Source organism: Mobula birostris, chromosome 23 (assembly GCF_030028105.1).
Source record: "Mobula birostris isolate sMobBir1 chromosome 23, sMobBir1.hap1, whole genome shotgun sequence".
In the NCBI taxonomy this organism is placed as follows: Eukaryota; Metazoa; Chordata; class Chondrichthyes; order Myliobatiformes; family Myliobatidae; genus Mobula; species Mobula birostris.
Genome location: NC_092392.1, coordinates 47762020 through 47785705, shown reverse-complemented (window position 1 = coordinate 47785705; position 23686 = coordinate 47762020). Strand labels below are relative to the sequence as shown.

At 39.3% G+C, this 23686-nt stretch overlaps 1 protein-coding gene across 9 annotated transcripts in view; it reads right to left on the bottom strand.

The window, feature by feature from the left end:
• Positions 1–23686, bottom strand: part of LOC140186863 (non-muscle caldesmon-like) — a 239519-nt gene that overhangs the window by 143097 nt on the left and 72736 nt on the right. For 8 of the 9 annotated variants that reach the window (XM_072241556.1, XM_072241560.1, XM_072241551.1 and 5 more), the window contains exon 2: positions 5547–5662. In XM_072241556.1, coding sequence (XP_072097657.1) covers positions 5547–5623 — 77 coding nt within the window. In that variant the 5' untranslated portion in view covers positions 5624–5662. Of the gene's footprint in view, positions 1–5546; positions 5663–6096; positions 6192–23686 lie in introns of those variants that run through there. The other variant, XM_072241554.1, reaches the window with a different exon arrangement.

Here is a 23686-nt window from a genome sequence, read left to right as displayed (position 1 = left end):
GTACACTTCATTTAGGCATTTGGTGACAAGTTAAATGATGGGATTTAGCTTTCTCAATGATCACCATGTATATTGTACTTGTCCACATAAGTTTAAGTAGGAAAACATGTTTGCTGAAAACTAGGCCTGCCAGTACTCCTAACATGTAATCTTGTTGCAAAATGCAAGGTACATGAGCGCTTTAGAGCCATCTTCCCCAATATCTAAGGATAACCAAGCTATTCAACCCAAACTTAAAGAATAAATGGCCATTGTCTGGACCAATAATTCTAATTGATAGACTGACCCAAATCAAAAACCATGTCAAGTGTTCTGTTTTGACTTCACTGGATGTAGCTGAGGACATTGAAAACACTCCATAGCAGCTACATATTTGAAAGGCTACAGGTTCTTGTCCATGAATTCCTTGTTGAACAGCTGGACATCAAACCCAGGCTCAGGTCACTGCCAATTGGTTCAATGCTCCTAGTGATCACTATGAATGATTTAAGTAGGTCAAGTGCACTCAGCCACACTCCAAAACTGATCATACTGCTGAAATGTCAAAACCAAACTAAAACTGACCTTACTCTCGTAAACCAATGCAAGGTCAGTCGATAACAACCATACTGGGCAAATGGACTGGTGCTTCTTGTCATTGATTGGAAACAGCTGCCACAAAGCCTCCAGATCTAGGAAAGAAGGAGATTTACCATTCACCTGCTCAACAGAAGGGGTGTAGAGCCCAACATCTAGATGCTGGTCAAAATGGGACACCTGTTGGTGATCTGAAAGGAATGTGGAGTGAAAAGCCTCACCATAGTCTACTTGCTCATGAACATAATTACACATCACCTGGGATACATTACCAGGTGCAAGATCATAAGGAGGTGAAACTCTTGTACAAGAATCCCCATCGTTTTTTATTATATCCCTACACAATAAACACTTCCAGATACAAATTGAACAAGAAATTAGCCATGTAGCTTTGTAGACACTTTGCATGGCAATACAATAGGTGTTAATGGGATATACAACATCATTATGGATGAGATTAAACTGCAGCTCTGTCTTCTTAGGGATATATAAAAAGATCTCGATAATAAGATGATATGCGCCATGCAAAGGTGAATTCTATGAAACAGTTGCTAGTCCAGATGTTAAAATTTTCCTCTCTAACCAATGCTACCAAAAGCAGATTTTCTCTTCAGGAACTTCAATTAGAGTCCGTGAAACCTTCCCAATCGATAATACATTTGTCAACATTTTATTGGGATGTCATGAGGACGTGATAAAATGCGGCTTTCAACACCAATACAGTTGGATGACACCAGCAGGGATGACGGCAGAACAGCAATGGCTGGAATTTCTGGCAGCAATTCAGAAGCCACAAGATAGATACATCCCAAAGATAAAGTAGTGCTCTAACGGGAGGGTGAAGCAACCGTGACTGACAAGGAAAGTCAAAGACAGCATAAAAGCAAATGAGAGGGCAGATAATATAGCAAAAATTAGAGGGAAGGTAGAGGATCAGCGAGCTTTTAAAAACCAAATCATGGCAACTAAAGAAGTCATAAGGAGAGAAAACATGAACTATGAAGGTAAGCTAGCCAATAATATAAAGGAGAATATCAAAAGGTTTTTTCCTCCAGATATAATGAGTAAAAGTGAGGGGGGAGAGGATATCAGAATACTGGAAAATGATGCTGGAGAAGTAGTAATAAGGGACAACGAAATGGTAGAGGAACTTAATAAATATCTTGTGGTAGTCTTCACTGTGGAAGATGCTAACAGTATGCCAGAAATTTGAGAGTGTCAGGGGCAGAAGTGAGTGTCATTGCAATTACTAAGGAGATGGTGCTTGGAAAGCTGAATGGTCTGAAGGTAGACAAGTCACCTGAACCAGGTAGACTATACCTCAGGGTTCTGAGGAAGGAAGCTGAAGAGACTGTGGGGACATTGATAGTGATCTTTCAAGAATCACTAGACTCTGGAATGCCTTCCGGAGGACTGGGACATTGCAACTGTTACTCCATTCTTTAAGAAAGGATAGAAGCAAAAGAAAGGACATTATAGGCCAATTAACCGACTTCAAAGGTTGGGAAGATGTTGGAGTCCATTGTTAAAGATAAGATTTCAGGGGACTTGGAGATACGTGGTAAGATAAGCCAAAGTCATCATGGTTTCCTTAAGGGGAAATCTTGCCTGACAAATCTGTTGGAATTCTTTGAGGAAATAACAAGCAGGATAGACAAAGGAGAGTCAGTGGACATTACTTACTTGGATTTTGACAAGGTGCTGCATAGGAGGCTGCTTATAAATGGGGAAATGATTCAGAAACCAGGTGAGCAAAGGGACCTGGGAGTCCTCGTGCAGGATTCCCTGAAGATTAACTTGCAGATTGAGTTGGTGGTAAGAAAAGCAAATGCAATGTTAACATTAATTCTGCGAGAACAAGAATACAAAATCAGGGGTGTGATACTGAGGCTTTATAAGGCATTGATCAGACTGCACTGGGAGTGTTGTGAGCAATTTTGGGCCCCTCATCTAAGAAAAGATATGCTGGCAATGGAAAGGGTGCAGTGGACGTTCGCAAGAATGACTCCAGTTTACGGTAATTGGAGTTTAGAAAAATGAGGGGGAATCTCATTGAAACCTATCAATATTGAAAGGCCCAGATAGAATGGGTGTGTAAAGGACTTTTCCTACAGTGGGTGAGCCTAGGATCAAAGAGCACACCCTCAGAATACAAGGATGCCCCTTTAGAACAGAAATAAGGGGGACTTTATTTTTTAAATCCAGCGGGTGGTGGGTCTGTAGAATTCATTGCCACAAATGGCTGTGGAGGCTGTCATCAGGCATATTTAAAGCTGAGGTTGACAGACTCTTGATTAGTAAGGGTATTAAAGGTTATGGGGAGAAGACAGAAGAAGAGGTTCAAGAGGGATAATAAGTCAATCATGATAGAATGGCAGAGCAGACGATTGTCTTAATGGTCTAATTCTGCTGTTTTATTTTATGGTCTTGTGGCATGACCAAAGTAAGGCAAAGAATCCATTGCCACACTTTATTGCAACCTTAAACAATTTGATTCAGAAAAAAATGCAGATGCCTCGATTGCAACAAACCAAATGCTTGAATAACTTTAGTGTTATTTTTGTGTTCATATAGTTTCAGCAAAGGCCCAACAGAATGATTTGGTCTTCAAGTGGTAGGAAAAATCTATGGATAATGGGCTAATGGAGTAGTCCAATGGGTAAGAGATCCCTCCTGTTCTCTCTCTGATTTTACGATCTCAGAATGATCCTTTTACGTAGTGATGTTAGTTTTTGGAAAAAGCTGATGAGGACAAAGCACAAAATAGGGTCCAATATATCATAGGGAACAGATGGAAGACTTTATTTCTGTGCTTTGAAAGAGACTTAAGCATTTTGTGATCCAAAAATAAACAAGGAAGGATAGATTTATCCAACTGGAACCAAATTGGGACATTTTCCTCAGCAGCTGCTGATCTCAGGATTAACTCTGGTTCATGTCTTCCCCCCAGGCTGACAGTTTCTGCTTAATCTGCTCACGAGGATAGTTACCTTTTTCCAAACAGTCCACAGTGAAGAATGTTGAGCTTTTCAGTATCGCAACAGTAAAATTGAGAAAGTACACTAATTGGTACATTTTTAAACAAAAACAGCTACTTATCAGAGGAATTCACAAAAGATAAGAAATCATTTGTGGGGAGAAAAACAAAATTGATGTTTCAGGTTGATGACCTTACGACAAATCTAGATCTAATTTCAATGAAAGGACACTGCCTGGAATATTAACATATTCTCTTTCTACAGATGCTACCTGGTCTATTGAGTATTTCCAGCATTTTTTGCTTTATTTCAGATTGCTAACATCTACCACTTTGTGATTTTTAATTGCCTTCCTACCAGTTCTAGAACGGAACTACCATGACAAGCATATTATATAGCTCTGTGAATACTGTTCACCATTTTGGATTTCATTTGCAAGTTTCTGTTACCAGTAAAACAGAAATTCTCCATTTTTATAATAAAATATTTCTATCTTTTTTTTTCACTACTTCCCGTCCTCCCAGCTCCTCACAAAGTTTGAAAATCACTTCTCAGAACAAACTAAAGCAAGTTGACTGTACCATTAGCAAGCAGTACATCTCCAATGGTAGCATAGTGGTTAGCATAATGCTATGATAACAACATGGATTCACTTCCCGCTGCTGTCTGTGTAGAGTTTGAATTTTCTCTCTGTGACTGGGTAGATTTCCTCCCACATTCCAAGTATGTGTGGTTTAGCAGGTTAGTTGATCACATGGGTGTAAGTGGACAGGACGAGTTTGTTGGGCTGGAAGGACCTGTTACCTTACTGTATCTCTAATCATGATCAGTATCAAGAGAAATGATTAAAGGTATACAATGGAAATGAGCTGCTGACTTCCTGATGATTAGAAACATAGAAACATAGAAAATAGGTGCAGGAGTAGGCCATTCAGCCCTTTGAGCCTGCACCACCATTCAGTATGATCATGGCTGATCATCCAACTCAGAACCCTGTACCTGCCTTCTCTCCATACCCCCGATCCCTTAAGCCACAAGGGCCGTATCTAACTTCCTCTTAAATATAGCCAATGAACTGGCCTCAACTGTTTCCTGTGGCAGAGAATTCCACAGATTATCATTGGTAATGACATTGCATTGCCCTTAATTAACTTCTGAGTGCCCAGATATTATGAGCATATGAGCACCTTTGCTGTTGATACTGTTAATCCATAAGAGGTTAACTTAACAAATTTTACAGTCTGATTTCAGCCACTTGCTCTACTGTGTCAAAATCTGAACTTTCTTGGACTGGATTCATCAATCCATGCTGTCCTGAGAAGTTTTGCATTATCAGAAGTTGTTCAAGTGCACAATTTAGATCCCATAACAGCATCCAAAATGGATAGAATGCCCATAATATGCTGGCCAAAGTTACTCTCTTAAACTAAAATGAAAGAACAGATTATCCATTTAATTTATATTTGTGAGATCTTTCTGCCTACTAGTCAAAAGAACCTTTGCTCAAAGAGGGTATTTTTATGAGTTTGCAAGTTTTATGCTGATCTTGCTAAGTGTTATTTAATTATAGGTATTGTCCTTTGGCAGTACAATACATTCTGAAGATTTTTAATAATGTTAGAAGTAGAATCTGTTGATGACCACACAGTTGTTTCAATAATCAATGAGCCAAAAGGAAAATCATAGGTGAAGTCTTAAATCAGTTAAAATAATACCAATAAATTCTTTCTAGGAGCCAAGGCATTTTAAAATAATAGATTTAAAGTCACACCAGCTCTCTGACAGCTTTCACAAGTTTATGATCCGAGGTATATTTCACACTCCCAGTGTAGGTGATATATGTGTGTGGAACATCTGATATCTTTATATTTTGATCTAGTGACTTCAATCACATCACCTCCATTCCAAGTTCGTCATTCGCAACTTCGCTATGCATTAGAAAGGCCGAAAAAGGTAACTTTGCTGATAAAGGCGCTGTATACAAAGCATTACCTTTCCACTTCTCTGCGCATTTCCTCACGCTTTTTCCTGCGTTCCTCCCTACGGCGTTCAAACTCATCCATATCCATGGCTTACGGGCAAATGTTCTGCTCTGCCTTGATATAAATCTGGAAATAATAAAGGTAATAATTACAACACTCAGTAAGTATCAGATGCATATACAAACATCAGCAAGATTAAATGTACTCGCTATACTGTTTACCACATCAGGTGTCCCCAGGAAACATGGGTTTCCCTTTGGTTTGGTGAATCAGGACTAAGTGGAACTGCTTATGTATATTGGCACCATATACAGATGTTAAATTAATTAAGAAACATTAGAAGCCTAGTTAAAATGCATGGCTCTGAGAATTGTTACTGCTGAATGAATTGTAATAATGCAAACAGCAGGACCACAGCCGTGCAAATATAAGGCAGTCAATTTCTCTCTTACTCTCTCCCCATTTCAAATATTCTGTCAAACTGAACTTGCATTGTAAAGTGTTTAAATGAAAATTCTAGTATTACATGCTAGAAGTATTTTATGAAAGATCTGCTTTACCAGTACTGAATGTCTCCAGTTGAACAAGCTAATGGGAAGTAGGAGAAAACACACGTAGCATCACTGGAACCACCCAGAAATCTTCCGTGAATTAGATTTTCTCATAGCAGGAAAGAAAAGTCTCCCCAGTCCCTGCAGTTTAATCAAACTGTTCCTTTTCCTGATATCTATTAGTCCTTTAAATAGTACCGTGTGGTGATGAACAGTGCAGAAAGTGTTCCAGCCCTGTGAGACAGTCCTTTTTTATACAGTGAAATCCACAGAGCCCACAACTAGAAAAGGCTATTAGAAAAGGAAAAGCTGGTTTCTCTTTCTGCTGCAGCCTTGTTTACAGAGCTGTCAGTGGTTAGCAAAACTCTGAAGGGAATCTGGCATTTAAGGCCAACTCTTAGATTGTTTCCTGTGCAGTGCTGGAGGCCTCCACTTCCTTTGGAATCCCAGCTTTGGCTGTTCAGCAAGAACTGAAAATATTTTGTAAACCCTGTGCAGACAGGGGCTGCCTGGATACTGCGGTGAAGGCTGCCTGGGGTCAGCTGAGCTTGGCTTCAAGAACATGCTTTTGGTCGCGTCTCTTGTCAGAAGATTGAGAAAAGTTGCAATAAATATGTAGCAAGGGAGAAATTTCCCTGAGGTCACTCAAAACTAGACATACATCTATTTTTATGAGCAGTAAAACAAATTTTAATTAATGGAATGTTCTTTTGTCTGTTTGAACTTAGTTATTTCAAAGAGATTACAAATAAAGAATTTGCTTTTACATAGTGTCCATTACATCCAGTTTAGGTTATCCATGTGTATTGAGTCTTACTGTGCTCTAGTAAAGCAGTACAGTAAGCTCCCACAAACATCAATGTGATAATGAGGTGATTGGTTTAACTCAGTAAGATGATCACTTAACTAAGGGGCAGCACAGTAGCATAGCGGTTAGAGTAATCTGATACAGCAGTGATTACTGATTGGGGTTCAATATCTGTCAATCTCTGTAAGAAGTACGACCTTCCTATGACCATGTGAGTTTCCCCGGATGCTTTGGTTTCCTCCCACAGTCCAGAGACGTATGGGCTAGTAAGTTGTGGGCATGCTGTGTTAGCACTAGAATATTGGCGACACTTACGTGCTGCCTAGCACATCATCATTGATGCAAAGAGTGCATTTCACTGTATGTTGTAATGTACATGTGACAAAGGAAGTAAATGTATAAAGCTAAAGACAAATAAAGCTAATTTATTTGTGGCTGAGGAGCAAATATTGTCAGGAACATTGGAAGCTCTGTGGCCTTCCTTTGAATAAAGCCAAGGGATTGTTTTACGTTTATCCCTGTAAGCAGAAGGGCTTGGTTTAGAGTAATCTCTGACATCATTGCACATGTACAGTGCTACCCAGGACTGAGTGTTTGAGACCCTGTGGAAATTGAAACACAAGTGTTTATTATTCATTTTTGCAACCTGAGCATCTCTGCAGGGGCAGCACATCCGGAATGGTCTTTTGCAAAGTGGTGGTGAGCCGCCTTCTTGAACTTTTGTAGTCCTTCTGGTAAAGATACGCCCACTGCACAACTTCAAGGGATTGACCCAGTGACAATGAAGGAAAAAGCAATGTGTTTCCAAGGCAGCTTGTTGTGAGTTGGACAGTGTCCTGCAGGAGATGGTGCTCCAAAAATGCCACAGGTAACACTGTACTCCTGAGTTGGACCATCTTTGTTGAGGTGAGTACTACTTTTATGTACATAGAGAAGTTACATTATATATTTATTACCTCTATTTATTACCCCTGTCACTGCACCTCACTGTAAAGCAATTTAAATCACCTTTTTCATAATGCTGTTTACATTGTAGATACATGCCGGGCTGGCATTGATATATTTATGCACATTTTACTCCAAGGATATACGGTGTATTGGAAAGAGAGGTTAGTAGGCAGAGGGGGTGGTGTGACCCTGTATATAAGAAATAATATTAAATCATTAGAAAGGGATGACATAGGATCTGAGGGTGTAGAGTCTGTATGGGTTGAGTTAAGAAATGACAAGGGCGAAAGGACCCTAATGGCAGTTGTATACAGGCCTCCAAACAGCAGCTGGGATGTGAATTACAAATTACAGGAGATAGAAAAGGCATGTCAGAAGGGCAACGTCATGATAATCGTTGGGGATTTTAACATGAAAGTGGATTGGAAAAACCAGGCTAGCACTGGACCTCAAGAGAGAGGATTTGTATAATGTCAAAGGGATGACTTTTTAGAACAGCTTGTTGTTGAGCCCACTAGGGGATCAGCTGTGCTCGACTGGGTGTTGTGCAATGATTCACAGGTGATAAGAGAGCTTAAGGTTAAGGAACTCTTAGGGAACAGTGATCACAATATGAGTGAGTTCACTTTGAAACTTGAGAAGGAGAAACTAAGTTCCAATGTGTCTGTATTTCAGTGGAATAAAGGAAATTATAATGGATGAGAGGGGAGCTGGCCAAGGTTGACTGGAAAGTGACACCAGCAGGAAGGACAGCCGAGTGAGGGAAGTGCAAGACAGATATATTCGAAATAAGAAGAAATTTTCAAATGGAAGAAGGACACTACCGTGGATGACAAGAGCATTCAGAGCCAAAGTAAAAGGAAAAGAGAGGGCATACAAGGAAGCCAGAGCTAGTGAGAAGGCAGAGGATTGGGAAGCTTTAAAAAACTTGCAGAAGGGAACTAGGAAGGTTATTAGCAAGGAAAAGATGAAATATGAAAGGAAGCTGGTGACTAATATCAAAGAAGTTACTAAAACCTTTTTTAAGTATATAAAGGGTAAAAGAGTTGAGGATAGATTAGGACCAATAGAAAATGATGCTGGAGACACAGAGATGGCAGAGGAACTGAATGTGTCTTTTGCATCGTCTCCACAGTGGAAGACATCTGCAGTATATTGGACATTCAAGAATGTCAGAAAAGTGAAGTTATGTGTAGTGAAAATTATGACTGAGAAGGTGCTCAGGAAGCTTAATGGTCTGAGGGTGGATAAATCTCCTTGACCTGATGGAATGCACCCTCATGTTCTGAAGGAAGTAGCTGGAGAGATTTTGGAGGCATTAACAATGATCTTTTAAGAATCGATAGATTCTGGCATTGTACTAGATGACTGGAAAATTGCAAATGTTATTCTGCTATTTAAGAAGGATGGAAGGCAGCAGAAAGGAAACTATAGACCTGTTAGCCTAACATCAGTGGTTGGGAAGTTGTTGGAATCGATTGTTAGGGATGGAATCACGGGGTACCTGGCAGCACATGACAAGATAGGCCTAAACCAGCATGGTTTCCTGAAGAAAAATCCTGCCCGCCTAACATTCTGCAATTTTTTGAGGAAATTGCAAGCAAGTTAGACAAAGGAGATGCAGTTGATGTGATGTACTTGGATTTTCAGAGGGCCTTTGACAAGGTGCTGCAACATGAGGCTGCCTAGCAAGATAAGAGCCCATGGAATTACAGGGAAGTTACTAGCATGGGTGGAACATTGGTTGATTGGCAGAAAACAGTGGGAGTAAAGGGAACCTATTCTAGCTGACTGCCAGTTATCAGACCAGTTCCACAAGGGTTGGTGTTGGGACCGTTGCTTTTTACGATGTATGTCAATGATTTGGACTACAGGATTAATGGATTTGTGGCTAAATTTGCTGATGATACAAAGAGAGATGGAGGAGCAGGTAGTGTTGAGGAAACAGAGAGCCTGCAGAGAGACTTGGATAGTTTAGGTGAATGGGCAAAGAAGTGGCAAATGAAATACAGTGCTGGAAAGTGTATGGTCCTGCATTTTGGTGGAAGAAATAAATGGACAAACTATTATTTAGATGGAGAGAGAAGTCAGAAATGCAGAGATACAAAGGAACTTGGGAGTACTTGTGCAGGGTACCCTAAAGGTTAACCTCCAGGTTGAGTCGGTTGTGAAGAAGGTGAATGCAACGTTGGCATTTATTTCTAGAGCTATAGAATATAAGAGCAAGGATGTGATGTTGAGACACTATAAGGCACTCATGAGACCACAATTGGAGTGTTGTGTGCAGTTTTGGGCTCCTTATTTCAGAAAGGATATACAGGTTGGTTGACCTTCACTAATCAGGCACCACTGGGACCTGAGGAGTGCTGGATTAGTGAAAATGCCGAATTACAGAAGGATCACATTAAGCATAATCAGTGCCAGATTATTGAAGAAACCAGATTACAGGTAGTTGGATTAGTAAAGGTCGACCTGTACTGATATTGGAGAGGGTTCAGAGAAGATTCGCGAGAATGATTCCAGGAATGAAAGGGTTCCCATAGGAGGAACATCTGGCATTTCCTGGGTTGTATTCCCTGGAGTTCAGGAGAATGAGGGGAGATCTCAGAAATATTCCAAATGTTAAAAGGCCTGAACAGATTAGATATGGCAAAGTTATTTCCCATGGTAGGGGAGTCTAGGACAAGAGACCACAACTTCAGGATTGAAGGATGTCCATTTAGAACAGAGATGTGGAGAAATGACTTTAGTCAGAAGGTGGTAAATCTGTGAAATTTGTTGCCATGAGCAGCTGTGGAGGCCAAGTCATTGGGTGTATTTAAGGCAGAAATAGATAGGTTCTTGATTAGCCAGGGCATCAAAAGGTATGGGGAGAAGCAGGGGAGAGGGGATGACTGGAAGAATTGAATCAGCCTATGATTGAAGTGGGGGAGCAGACTCAATGGGCTGAATGGCCTGCTTCTTCTCCTATATATTATGTTCTGTACATTAACCTCTAAGTTTACTTTTATGTAATTCTTTATAATTGTTGAATAGTGTTGTTTTTGTTGCATGTCACGTCCTGACCAACACAATACAGCAAATTCTTAATAAATGTAAATGTACATTATATGGTGAATAAAGTTGATCCTTAATGTTCATTATTCTGCTTGAGCAGTTCATGTATATCTAAGATGCCAGACACCATTTAAATCCTGTTCTCAATAATTTTCATATGCTTTAAAATGATGATACTAACTGAGCTTTAAGTGACAATACATGTGGGGAATGGAAGAGGGATTAGCCAGAGATTTACACTCCTTCTCTAAGTTCTCGATATCCCTCTGAGGCTACCTAGGCATCTTTCTCTGGGCCAGTGAAACACAGCTCTATCGTTTTCATGTGAGTCGGTCTCTATCCCTCTACACTCACACAATATTCTGATTCAAATATTCGGTTTTTCATCATCTAATACATGGTAGACACGGACATAGAAGGATAGTGATGCCATCACGGATATTGATGCAGAAGATACATCAAATCACTATGAAGTGACTCCCCTAATATTAATTGCAGTCTCCTTGCTGTGGAAAGGAAATAAACAGTATGAATCTCACATTGGTTGGAGAGGGGATTGATATAGGTCAGTCATTGATGCTTCTAGAAATGTAGAGAAAATGGGAAGCTGAAGAGAATGGAAATTCCTGCAGAAATCCATTTGAGATGAGTGAAGGAATGTTTAGGGGAGACATCAGAGACAATTGTTTCTTTAAAAAAAACAGAATGTGGTATGTTCCTAGAACACACAATGGGGGCTGATGGTAGAGGCTGATAATACAGGGACATTTAAGAGACTCTTAAAACAGCTTCTTCCCCTCCGCCATTGTATTTCTGAACGGGTAACAAGCCCATGAACACTACACTCATTATTTTTCCCTCTCTTTTTGCACTACTTTTTAAAATTTTTTATTTATACTTACTGTAATTTATAGTTTTTATTATATATTACAATGTACTGCTGCCACAAAATGACAAAATTGATACACATGCCAGTGATATTACACCTAATTCTGATAGGCACATGGTTGTAAGAAAAAAAGAGTTATGTGCTGTGTAGGTGGGTAGGGTTAGGTTGATCGTAGAGCAGGTTTATGTATGTCAGTACAACATTGTGGCTTGTGCTAGACTGTTGTATGTTCTATGTTCTCTCGAATAGTCTGATGGTGAAAGGCAGAATTCCTGAGAATATCGAGAGGTCAATAACTTCAGGGCTGAACAAAGGAAGTTAGGAGCTAGAGCAAGGGAGAGTTTGAAAGTTGAGACACACTTCATGGTAATAAAGATTGGGTAGGGAGGCAATAGAGAAAATGCAAAATATGGGCTGGGTGAATGAAGGCAAAAAGAAAGACAGGTGCAGAGAAGAGTAGGTGAGGAGATAGTTCCTGTGAATTACAGTGGAATTAAAATTTACAGGCACAGAGAGTTGCTTTCATTTGTAGTGGAGCACCACACCCTGCCATCAAAAAATATTGGAAAGTCGAGTGAAAACAAATGGAATTTGTCTTCCTCATGTTCAAACTGAAAATGGGATTTCAGTAAAGGAAGTGCCTGGTGTTTTTATAACCTCTCCAGGTAGATCTTTGGCTATGACTCAGAACTGAACATGGAAAATAGCAAGCTATACAGACTAAAATGGTCAAGAATTACCAGGAACAGCCACATCATTCATCCACTGCACGTTTACCTGTATCAATGCATAGAGTAATACAATATGGAAACAGTTCCTGGTGACCAAGGTATCCTTCTAAACCTTTTTGATCCAGGTACCTGTCCAAATGTCTTTTAAATGTTCTAAATGTATCTGCCTCTATCACTACCACTTTTTAGCTTGTTCCATATACCCACTAGCTTCTATTTGAAAAACTTGCAGCTGATGTCTCCCTTCCTCCCTCATTTAGCTTAAATTAGATTAGATTATGAGGACACGCAGTCCTCTTTTATTGTCATTTAGTAATGCATGCATTAAGAAATGATACAATGTTCCTCCAGTATGATATCACAGAAACACAAGACAAACCGAGACTAAAAAACTGACAAAAACCACATAATTATAACATATAGTTACAATAGTGCAAAGCAATACTGTAACTTGATAAAGAACAGACCATGGGCATGGTAAAAAAAAAAAGTCATTTTAACCTATGGCCGCTAGTTTTAGACTCCTCTGTGCTGAGAAAAGGAACTTACCTATACCCTTCCTGATTTTATAAATCTTTAAGATTTGTAGAAAGTCAGTTCAGGGTATTTGTACAATGTATAATGCTGCAGTATCATCATTGTAAGAATCTGAAAACCCAGTACAAGCACCATGTTCACAGCTCTTCAGTGCTCTACGGTTTCAGATTCCTTGAGTCCTACTTACTAGGAAACCAATAAAATATTTCCCAAGCATCCATAAAAAGTAATGTCAGTTTGGAATTGCAAGAGATCATTAAAGAGCCAAAGTAGAAAATGTATTTGCTACGCGAGTAATTCCTGATCCTGCTTTATGCAGACACTGGGAGCAGTCTCTCCAGCAAGCTACATTCCAAAGTGCTGGCAAGCGACATTTCATGACTACTAAAATTCACTAGAAGGTATCAGATTTAAATATAGTATTGAAGTTGTCTCCTAAACTTGTCTAATCAAAATGAAAGGTGAATTTGTTTTCTTACTTATTTTTACTTGGTACAGTAAACTCTTCTGTTACTCCACCCAATCTCAAAATTCTTTACTGACCTGCTTCCTCTTCATTTGGCTATATTCTGAAATAAAGTTAACCTTTCTCGCTTCTCACTGATCTGCTACACATCTTAAGTGCATTGACCTCAAACATAGGAGTGTTTTATGAAACTGAACAATGATGACAATAAGCAGGAAAACAAGAGAACACCGGTCATCAGATCTTTAAAAGAATTCATTCGAGAACAGCATCTATTTCCTTTCTCAATACATAGTGCCAGGCAAGGACAGCAGGCGGAAGTGATAAGTACTGGTATTGATATAACATGAAAACCCTGGATTGGAACAAGTGTCACAAATGCTTGCACACCTAGAGTGATAGAAGCATCAGTGATCTTCAAGTCGCCTCATATTTAGTGGGTTACAATGGCTGGTTTCAGTCTAATAATCTGGGATCACTGAATTAATCATAAACTCAAGAGGTTCTGCAGATGCTAGAAATCCAGAGTAACACACACAAAAAAATGCCAAGACCCCAAACTTTGACTCTTTACTCCTTACCATAGATGTTGCCTAACCTGCTGAGTCCTCCAGCATTTAGAGCATGTTTCACAAAATTAATCAAAGCTTCCAGTCAAGAAGGCATCAAGCTGCAGTCTCTTTTGAGGTTGTGGCTCTGATTTAGTTGCTTTTAAAGTTTTTTTTTAGGCTCATAGGGATGGGTTTTGGGGATAGAGAGGGACAGTAGAGGCCACTTGTTGTTATCGGCAATTCCTGGGTCAATACTGAGACTGAAGTTCAAAGGTTGATTGGAAGTCTGAAAGTTGAGATCAGAGCCCTGATTCAAGCAAATCTCTGCAAGTCCTCTGGGGATGTTAAAGGCCCTGTGTCTGCAAATCCACAAGTCCGCTGGAGTCTGATGGCCTGTCCTGCCTGGGTTTAGAGAACTGTGTATGGTGGTGGGATGGAGGGAGGAAGAGGGCATGTGTTGCTGTTGTTGCTTTGGAAATTCTCTCTCCTCTCCCCTTCCAAATATATTCAGAAGATAAAAAAGCTTAAAACTATGCACCACTGGGTTCAAAAACAGCCATTATAAGACTCTTGAATGAATCTCCTATTTGACCTCACAATCTACCTCACCATGGCCCTCACACACTATTGTCCACCTGCACTCTACTACTTTCTCTGTATCTTTAACTCTAATACTATAATTTGCGTTCTGTTATTACTTTTCCCTTGTACTACCTCAATGTACTTATGTTTTGAAAAGATCTGTGTGGACGGACAGGTGAAGCATAGGTAAATTAGTCATGATCATAATGAATGTTAAGACAAGCTTGAGGGACCAAATGGCCTACTTCTGCTCTTATTTTTTCCTGTGTCCTTGAGCTAAAATGTGATTAAGCAATGGGAGGAATCTCCTTCTGGACAGTTAACTTGTAGATAAGTTTCTTCATGCTGTTTTGTTGCAAATCTAATGTACATATTTATCTCCATTATCCACAAAGCTACACGCCATGCTTTCTAGTGTAGTTCCAGGTTATTATGGTCAGCCAGGAATATTATACCAAGTACTCTATTTCCTCAAAAACATGGGACATCAGCACTTTCACAAGGGCTCCTTTACCAAAACCGATCGTATGTTGCCACAACTGCAATCCTAGGGCAAGAACTGCTTTGTCAGTGATTCTCAAGGGGAATGTGGCAATAAGATTTCTACATGAAACTTCTTGGAACTGGAGCTAGAAGTGTTAGAATAGAAGTGTTATAATACTTCACACTTTGAAACCAACTATTAAATAAGGTAGATAAATCCAATGACACATTTGAAAACACTGAATTTCATTCTCTCTTACCAGCAAGTGGAGAGGTACTGGGATTAGATAATACTGCAGACTTCCTTATGGTGTAAGAAGCCGTTAATTGCACGCATATTCTTTTATGGACGAGGCATGTCAACTCTGTCCTTTACTGAACATGAAAAAGATTTCAATTTCTTAATATCTTACTGCTCATGAATGACATGAATTATCATATTGCCTCAGCTTCTTACTGAATTAAGTACATATTGCTGTTATCATCATTAGATGCTATGTCATATGACATGGTCAATCATAGTCTCATGAGCATGATTGCTCTGGACAAATTTTTCTGCTGAAGTGGTTTGGCATTGCCTTCTTCTGGTCAGTGTCCTTACAAGACAGATAAGCCCAGCCATGAACAATCCTCCTCGGAGACTGTCTGCTTGACGTCAGTGGTCGCATAACCGGAAAGTGTGATATGCACCAGATGCTTATACGACCATCTACCACCTGCTCCCCTGGCTTCACATGAACCTAGTTTGGGGGGGTGGGGGAGAGGGGAAGTGGGTACTGCACCTTGCTCAAGGGTGAACTGCAGGCTAGTGGAGGGAAGGAGCACCTTATATCTCCTTTGGTATCTCCACCCCACCACTCAAACGTGTATTGCTGTATATTGCTGAATTAGTTCAATATTGTTGTGGCAATAAAAATAAATAGCATTACTGCATGAAGCTTGGAAGAAGTTTAATCTAAAGAAAGTCAAGAGATTGTAAAACTCACTGCAGTCCTATTGGAAACATCCATGAATTACAATCCTAAAGACTGCTCTTCAGATTTTATTAAAGAAAGGCGTGAATTTCACAGAAGATGATTCTGTCAATTTTGAGGTGGAATCACTATTGTATGGTAGCAAATGCAGTATCCAATGTACATAGCAAGCTCTCAAGAGTGTCAAGATAATAATAAAAATGTTATCTGTTTCACTAATATTTGTTGAGGATTAAACAGTGGTTAGGATATTCAATAGAGAAGACAAGCTCTCAGTTTAGCAACTTGTCCTAATGATCACAGTGTTAGTGATACAGGCGGTTAGTTCTTCTCCAAGATATCTCTGGAGAGGAATTGAATCCATAATTTTCTGCATCAGAAAGCAAACGTGTTGCCAATTGGGTAGAGTTGGAACAGGTCACATATAGTTATGTTTCTTTGAAATGATTGATGAGTGAAAAAAATCACATAGAATTATAATATAACTGCACTTAGGTCTGAAAGAAAAATCTCACAATTGTTACTGTGTAAAATTAAATTGTGTTGTATATAGAAAAATAGGGTGTTTTTTTCTCTTTTGATTATAAAGCATTGTTAATGTATTTTTAAATATGATCTTTGCCTCAGATAGTAGTAAAATGAAATCTTAATATTTGAATATACTCATCTCATGAGTTCATGAGGCAATAAAAAAGAAACTTGTTATTTTGTTGGCCAACAACTTGCAGTACTTATTCACTTCATACTTATGACTGTGAGGCTAAGCATAACTCCAATGTCATGTTCAAATTTGCTGACAACACCATTGTCGTTGGATGAATCAAAGGTTGTGATGAATCAGCATATAGGAGGATGGTTGAAAATCTGGATGAGTGGTGCCACAACAACAACAACCTTTTACTCAATGCTAGCAAGACCAAGGAGCTGGTTATTGACTTTAGGAGGAGGAAACTGGAGGTCCACGAGCCAGTGCTCATTGGGCAATCAGAGACGGAGAGGATCAGCAACTTTAAACTCCTCGCTGTTATCTTTTCAAAGGACCTGTCATGGGGCAAGCACGCAAGTGTAATTCCAAAGAAAGTTTGACAGAGCCTCTACTTCCTTGAACATTTGTGAAGATTCAGCATGAAAATGTAAAACTTTGACACACTTCTATAAATGCATGGTAGAGAGTATAATGACTGGCTACATCACAGCCTGGTACGGAAGCACCAAGCTATTTGAACAGAAAATCCTACCTGAAGTCATGGATACAGCCCAGTCCATCGTCAGATAGAGCTCTACCTACCACTGAGCCCATCTACATGGAGCCTTGCTGCAGAAAAGCAGCATCCATCATCAGAGACCCCGACCACCCAGGCTATGCTTTCTTCTCACTGTTGCCATCAGAAGGAAGATACTTCTCAACCATTAGGACCTTGAACCAGTGGGATAACTTCACTTACCCCATCACTGAGCTGTTCCCACAACTTATGGACTCACTTTCAATAGTTCTTCTTCTGAAGTTCTTGATATCATTCATTCATTGTGTATTTATTTATTCATTCGTACTTGTGGTTTGTTGTCTTTTGCAGACTGGATGCCAGCCCTTTTGGGTGTGGTGTTCAATGATTCTTTATGAATATTGGATTTACTGCATATGGCCACAAAAATTTAATCTCAGGGTTGTATCTGGTGATATATATGTACTTAGATAATTACTTTATCTTGAAATTTGTATTTTCCTGCAAGATTGTTGGTGAAGATAACTATAACACATGCTATTTTAGAAAACAGTGTCACATTAGGGAGTACTAGAAGGCATCAGAGTGACACGTTAAACTGAGAAGTTTTATGGTGAAGAGGATTAAAGTGAAAGAAATTAGAATGAATTACATTAAGTTAGAATAATGGAATTATGTGCTATGGTGGAGACTATTTTTAATGAAGTAATGGTCCATGAAACCATGGACGCTACCTCACTATTTTGCACTATTGTATATTATAGTATATTATCCATATTTCCATATTGTTCTGTACTGCTGCTGCAAAAACATAAATTTCATGAATTTGCATGAAAACTCTATGACCACATTATTAGGAAAAATTAGTAAACCTGCTGTGGTCTTCTGCTGCTGCAGCCCATCCATTTCAACAAGGTTTGATACGTTGGGTGTTCACAGATGCTCTTCTGCATACCACCATTGTAATGCATGGTTATTTGAGGTACTGTCACCTTTCTGTCAGCTTGAACCAGTCTGGCCATTCTCCTCTGACTTCTCTCATTAACAAGGTGCTTTTGCCCTCAGAAATGCCACACACTGGATGTATTATTTCTTTCTGATTATCACACCATTCTCTGTAAACTCTAGTGACTGCAGTGTGTGAAATTCCCAGGAAATCAGCAGATGATTCAAACCATACTGTTTGGCATCAACAATCATTCCATGGTCAAAGTCACTTACATCTTATTTCTTCCCCATTCTGATGTATTGTCTGAACAACAACTGAAACCTCTTGACCATGCCTGCATTCTTTTATACATTGCAAGCCAACTTATTGGTTTATTAGATATTTACACTAAAGAGCAGGTGTATAAATTCCAAATAAATCATGAGATAATAAACCTCATTGTGATAGAACACTGAAAAATGCCAGTAAAGACTATTAACATAGAATAAATCTGTTAAATATATTGAAGCAAAGAGCACTAGTTGAACATCTCAACAATTTCTTTTTATGTCTGAGCTTGGGCAAAACATTGACTTGGACTCCAGTGTGGAGAAAAAGAGTGGAGAAAAGAACCAATAGCTCTTTACTGACAATACTAATGAACATACTGTATAGGTAAGTGTATGGTGTATGGGTAGGTGTGTGGGTATGAAAATTGGCACTACAGGGAGATGGTTAACAATTAGGAATTTGTTGGCCTTTTATGTTGTTGGGCAGATTGACCCTTGATTCTAGATAAGGGGAGAACAACATGTGACTCTGGTCTACCGGATAACGTGCCCGAGAGCAAGCTAAAAGTGCTGATCTGTGTAAAAGTAATTAATCACCTTGTCTCTAAAGAATGTTTTTTTTTTTTTTTTTTTTTTTTACGTTGTTTGGTTATAAGATTAGTAGGATACATTGTCCATGAGGGTGCAAAGGGCATTTGTTACAGGTCACCTGAGCGTGGTACTTACAGGTATGGAGGATGTATATTGGCTTAACACATGGCCAGGACTTGGGTTGGCCTAAGCTGGGGTTGGGTAAGCATTGGATTGGATGCCTAGCCCCTTCCAGCTGGACTGGGAGGTGGCAATAGTACTATAAAGATGGGAAAGTTCTTTCTTGGGAAGACCACTTGTCTGGGTCCCACCTTCCAGCCGAGCAGCTGAACAGGCGCCAAGGACCTCCACCCTAGCCAGTCCACGGTTGATCGCCTGCTTCAGGGACGTTGCTAAGTATACTCGGCTGTGTAGACTACTAGGGGTTGCTTAAGTTAGCCCTACCTATTAGTGGTGTAGGCAGTGTACAATATAAAGCACTTCTCACAACTCTCTATTTTCTTCTCTGTACTAATAATAAAGTGAGTCTCAAAGGAACTACCAAGTCTGGGTCCATTTGTTCAAGCGAAACCAAGTAGTTGCAGCATCCACCCGTCACGGTTATTCTTATTGGGTATCAGTTTTGTGGAACACATACTTAATCCAATCCTTATATTAATGAACAACCTCAATACTAAGAACATATTTAATCCAGTTCTTATATTTTCTGACAGTTACAGCATTTTTCAAATAAACTATTGGCGTTTCTAATTGTGCACTGAGAAACATTTTAAATCTACAGCTGTGCAGGCTTCTGCAAACTTGGTCCAAGCTAAGCATTGATCCTGAACACTGAACTTTTGTACTATGCTTTTTCACTACTAAACTCAGTTTCTTTAATATAAAGTAATGGTTCCACTGGGAGACTGGTTACTGGAAGCATAGCAAGTCATTCCAAGTTAAAATTTGGTATATGTAGTTCAAAGTTCAAAGTAAATTTATCCTCAAAGTGCATGCATGTGTCATCATTTACTACACCGAGATTCTTTTTCTTGCAAATACAAAGAAACACAATAGGATCAATGAAAATACACACAGGAGATTTGGACAAACAACTAGTGTGCAAAAGGCAACAAACTGTGCAAATACAAAAAGAAATTTTAAAAAACAATAATAATAAATAAATAAAGAATAAATATCAAGAACATAAGTTGCAGAGTCTTGAAAATGAGTCACTACGTGATGCAATCCGATCAGTGTTGGGGCTCTATGGTTCAAGAGCCTGATAGTTAAGGGATAACTTTTCCTGAACCTGTTGGTGTGGGTCTTGAGGCTCCTGTACCTTCTTCCTGATGGCAGCAGTGAGAAGAGCGCATGTCCTGTATGGTGGGGGCATAATTTAAAATAATTCACAAGATTTAAACCTTTAGCAGCACACACAAAATGTTGGAGGAACTCAGCAGGTCAGGTAGTATCTATTGAAGCGAATAAACAGCGACATTTCGGGCCGAGACCCTTGTTCAGGGCTCTCTTAAACCTTTAGTTAGAATCATGGGGCATCATTTTTTAAATCCATCCCCTCCCCATTCTATTCTCAGCCAGAGCTCGGGAAATCAGCACAGCTTGCACTTATCCATTCAATACAGTCAGTGAATGGAAGATGACATCATACAAAGTTTCCCATCAGTCTCAACTAGCTAGAGAGCTCTTTGTATTCTGTACAACAAATTCCCACAGCCTTCTTAAATCCCATCTTTTTTTAAAATACTCTAGAGATGATGATATTTGTTGCCCAACCCTGCTTCTTAAATAAATGTGATGCTGAACAGCATTCATTTGGTAGGAAGAATCATTGGGTCACTTCAGAAGCCATTAGAGGTCGAGGTTTTCTCATGTTCATTCTCTATGATGTTTGGAAATGTGCTCTTTCCATCAAAGTCATAGCATATTACTGGAGAAACACCCATTTGAAGTGCTGAACTGATGTTAGACACATCAGACTTATGGTGGTCTGTAAACACAGCAAGCTCTTGTTTAACAATATTTGTAGCTACGTTAAAATGGATTATTTTTCCAGACTGAGATGGGTAAATGGCTGGATGTGCTGGTGATATTGTTGAAGGAGAAAGGGTGGGATGGGAACTTACCTTCATGGGCTCTCAGTCCTGCACTGCACGGTAGAACCTCGAAACAGAAGTGGCCAAGCACTGTCACCCGGTAACACCACACAAAGCAAGCAACAGTATTTTATTGAGCATCGGCAGTGATAAATGAACCTTTTCAAATTTTCAATGTGGAAGGAGATCATTCAGCCCATTCATCTATGCTAGCACATGGTGCATTCCCAACAATACAATCCCCTAGTTACTTCCCTGTAACATATTCTCTCCCACATGCTCTTCAACTCCTCCCCACTGATTCTCCTAACATTCACCGATGCTAGGTGCAATTTACAACAGCTAATTAACCACTTAACCTTTGGAACAGAGCACCAAAAGAAGTCCATGCAGCCACAGAAAGAGCATGCATACTCCACACTGACAGCACCTGAGGTCAAAGTTGAACACGAATTAATGAAACAGCATGGCAGCTGCCACACTATTGTGTCACAATAGCTTACAACCCAGGAATGATGGCAAATGCAATGGTACCAACCCAGAACTACCTGTGGTCCACAAGCTGAAAGAAATATTGAACTTAGTTTCACCACTTGCCATATTGAAACTGAGCTGCTGACTAGCGTTCAGTCGTTATGTGGACAGAACTGACCTCCTGTGGCATCATTCATAACTAATCCACATCAGTGCTCTGCCTTAATATCCTTGCTTAACATGTAAATTAATCAAATGCTCAACTTATACTTGGATCATAGGGTTGGGATGATTATCGTTGGAAGTTTTCTTCACAACATACCGGATTTTTTTTTTTTGAAGCCCTTTTGTTTTGAAATATTTCAATTACTTTGAACATGACTCATGGAATTTGGAAACATAGTCAGAAATGAGACACTGCATAGCCAACAATTCTGCGTAAAATCATATTGTCACCAAAAGGAGTATAAATTTTGCAGATATCAGTGCCCAAGTTTCCTTTGCAAAATTTCAGACTGAGATAGATTACATTTACGAAAGTCTGAACAGGAAGATAAATTAGAAATAATCATGAATAATTCTCAAGTGGGCTTCCAACTTTGGAGATCCAGAATAACATGAACTTGAGATGAAATATTAACCCATGTTGCTTTTGGTTTTAACCCATTGTACTGTTTAAAAGTAGCACAGGAAGGCCAGGCTTGAATCTAGCCCAATATGCAGTTCCATTCCATTGCCTTGTCTTTTTGGACAATAGCTTAAAATTAATAATGCTCTTCAACTCCTCATTGCTCTTGTGGCCCACACATTTGCTGAGAGCTATTGATCCTTCTGGTCTACTCACTTCAGCCTTCTAACCATTTCTTTGTAGTTTTTGTTGAGTCTTTTGAACTGCAGGTTAAGCAATTACAGGCCTCTTTCCAGCTAACAAACAGTATGAACGACCATGCTTAAATGAAAAACCTTAAATACTTACAGCAGACATAAAGTAAACATTCTCTAAACTCAAAAAGTTGATTGTTTGACTGTAAGGAAGCATAGCAGAACAAAGGGCTTTCATCTCTGTTCCTTCTCCAAATTATTCACATAGGTAGACTCCATGGCAATATCTAACACATAATCTCCTGAAGAAAAGTAAAGAGGGTGGTTTACAGATTTAGCTCTCCCATGGAGAGTCTCACATACTGTCTGCAAGCATAGGAATTTCAAAAAAAACTTTCTGGTTATGTTTTTCCAATTAAGCAAGATCAAGGTCTAAAACACTCAATCTTCAGTGCAGTTTCCCACAGATGAGACTCTAACAAATGAGCAAAGTTAAAATAAAGCTTTATTAATTTCTTTTCCTAAAGACTGCAGCACAGAATGTGGGTGTTCATCTATCCTGGCAACCATCCATAGACATTCACGCTCACTGTAGGGTGCCAGGATCACAAAATGATTTGGAATATTTGACTATCCACTCAATTTCTATCCTTATTACTGCCAACACCAGTGTACTTTCTGGTACAAATTATGAAACGTTCTTTCAGTAGGATGAGAACTGAATATAACATCTGGTTAGTGATCTCTACAATGACATTTTATAACAAAAACCAAGGTAATTCAGAGGTAGTTATCTTTATTTTAAATCAACATTAAATTTTCATTAATTTAATCTATGGCTTCCAGAGCCCAGTAAGTCTATTTGTGTGGATTATTTCTTGCACAGTTTCTGTTTGAATTTTGTGGACTTGGAGCTTGCAAATCTAGTTGTTCCCTCATTTTCAGATAAATCCCAAGTCAAAAAAGTTTGATATATTTGTGCCCTGACATAACATGGGCTAACATAGTGCTATAGCATAGGTTAAAGGTAATGAAAACTCAAAGAAATTTCACACACGGTCCTTGGAGTTCAAAATACACGACCATAGCCCAGGAAGCCAAACATAAAAACCTTTGGGGCAATACACACAGTGGGGTGGAGGAGCTCAG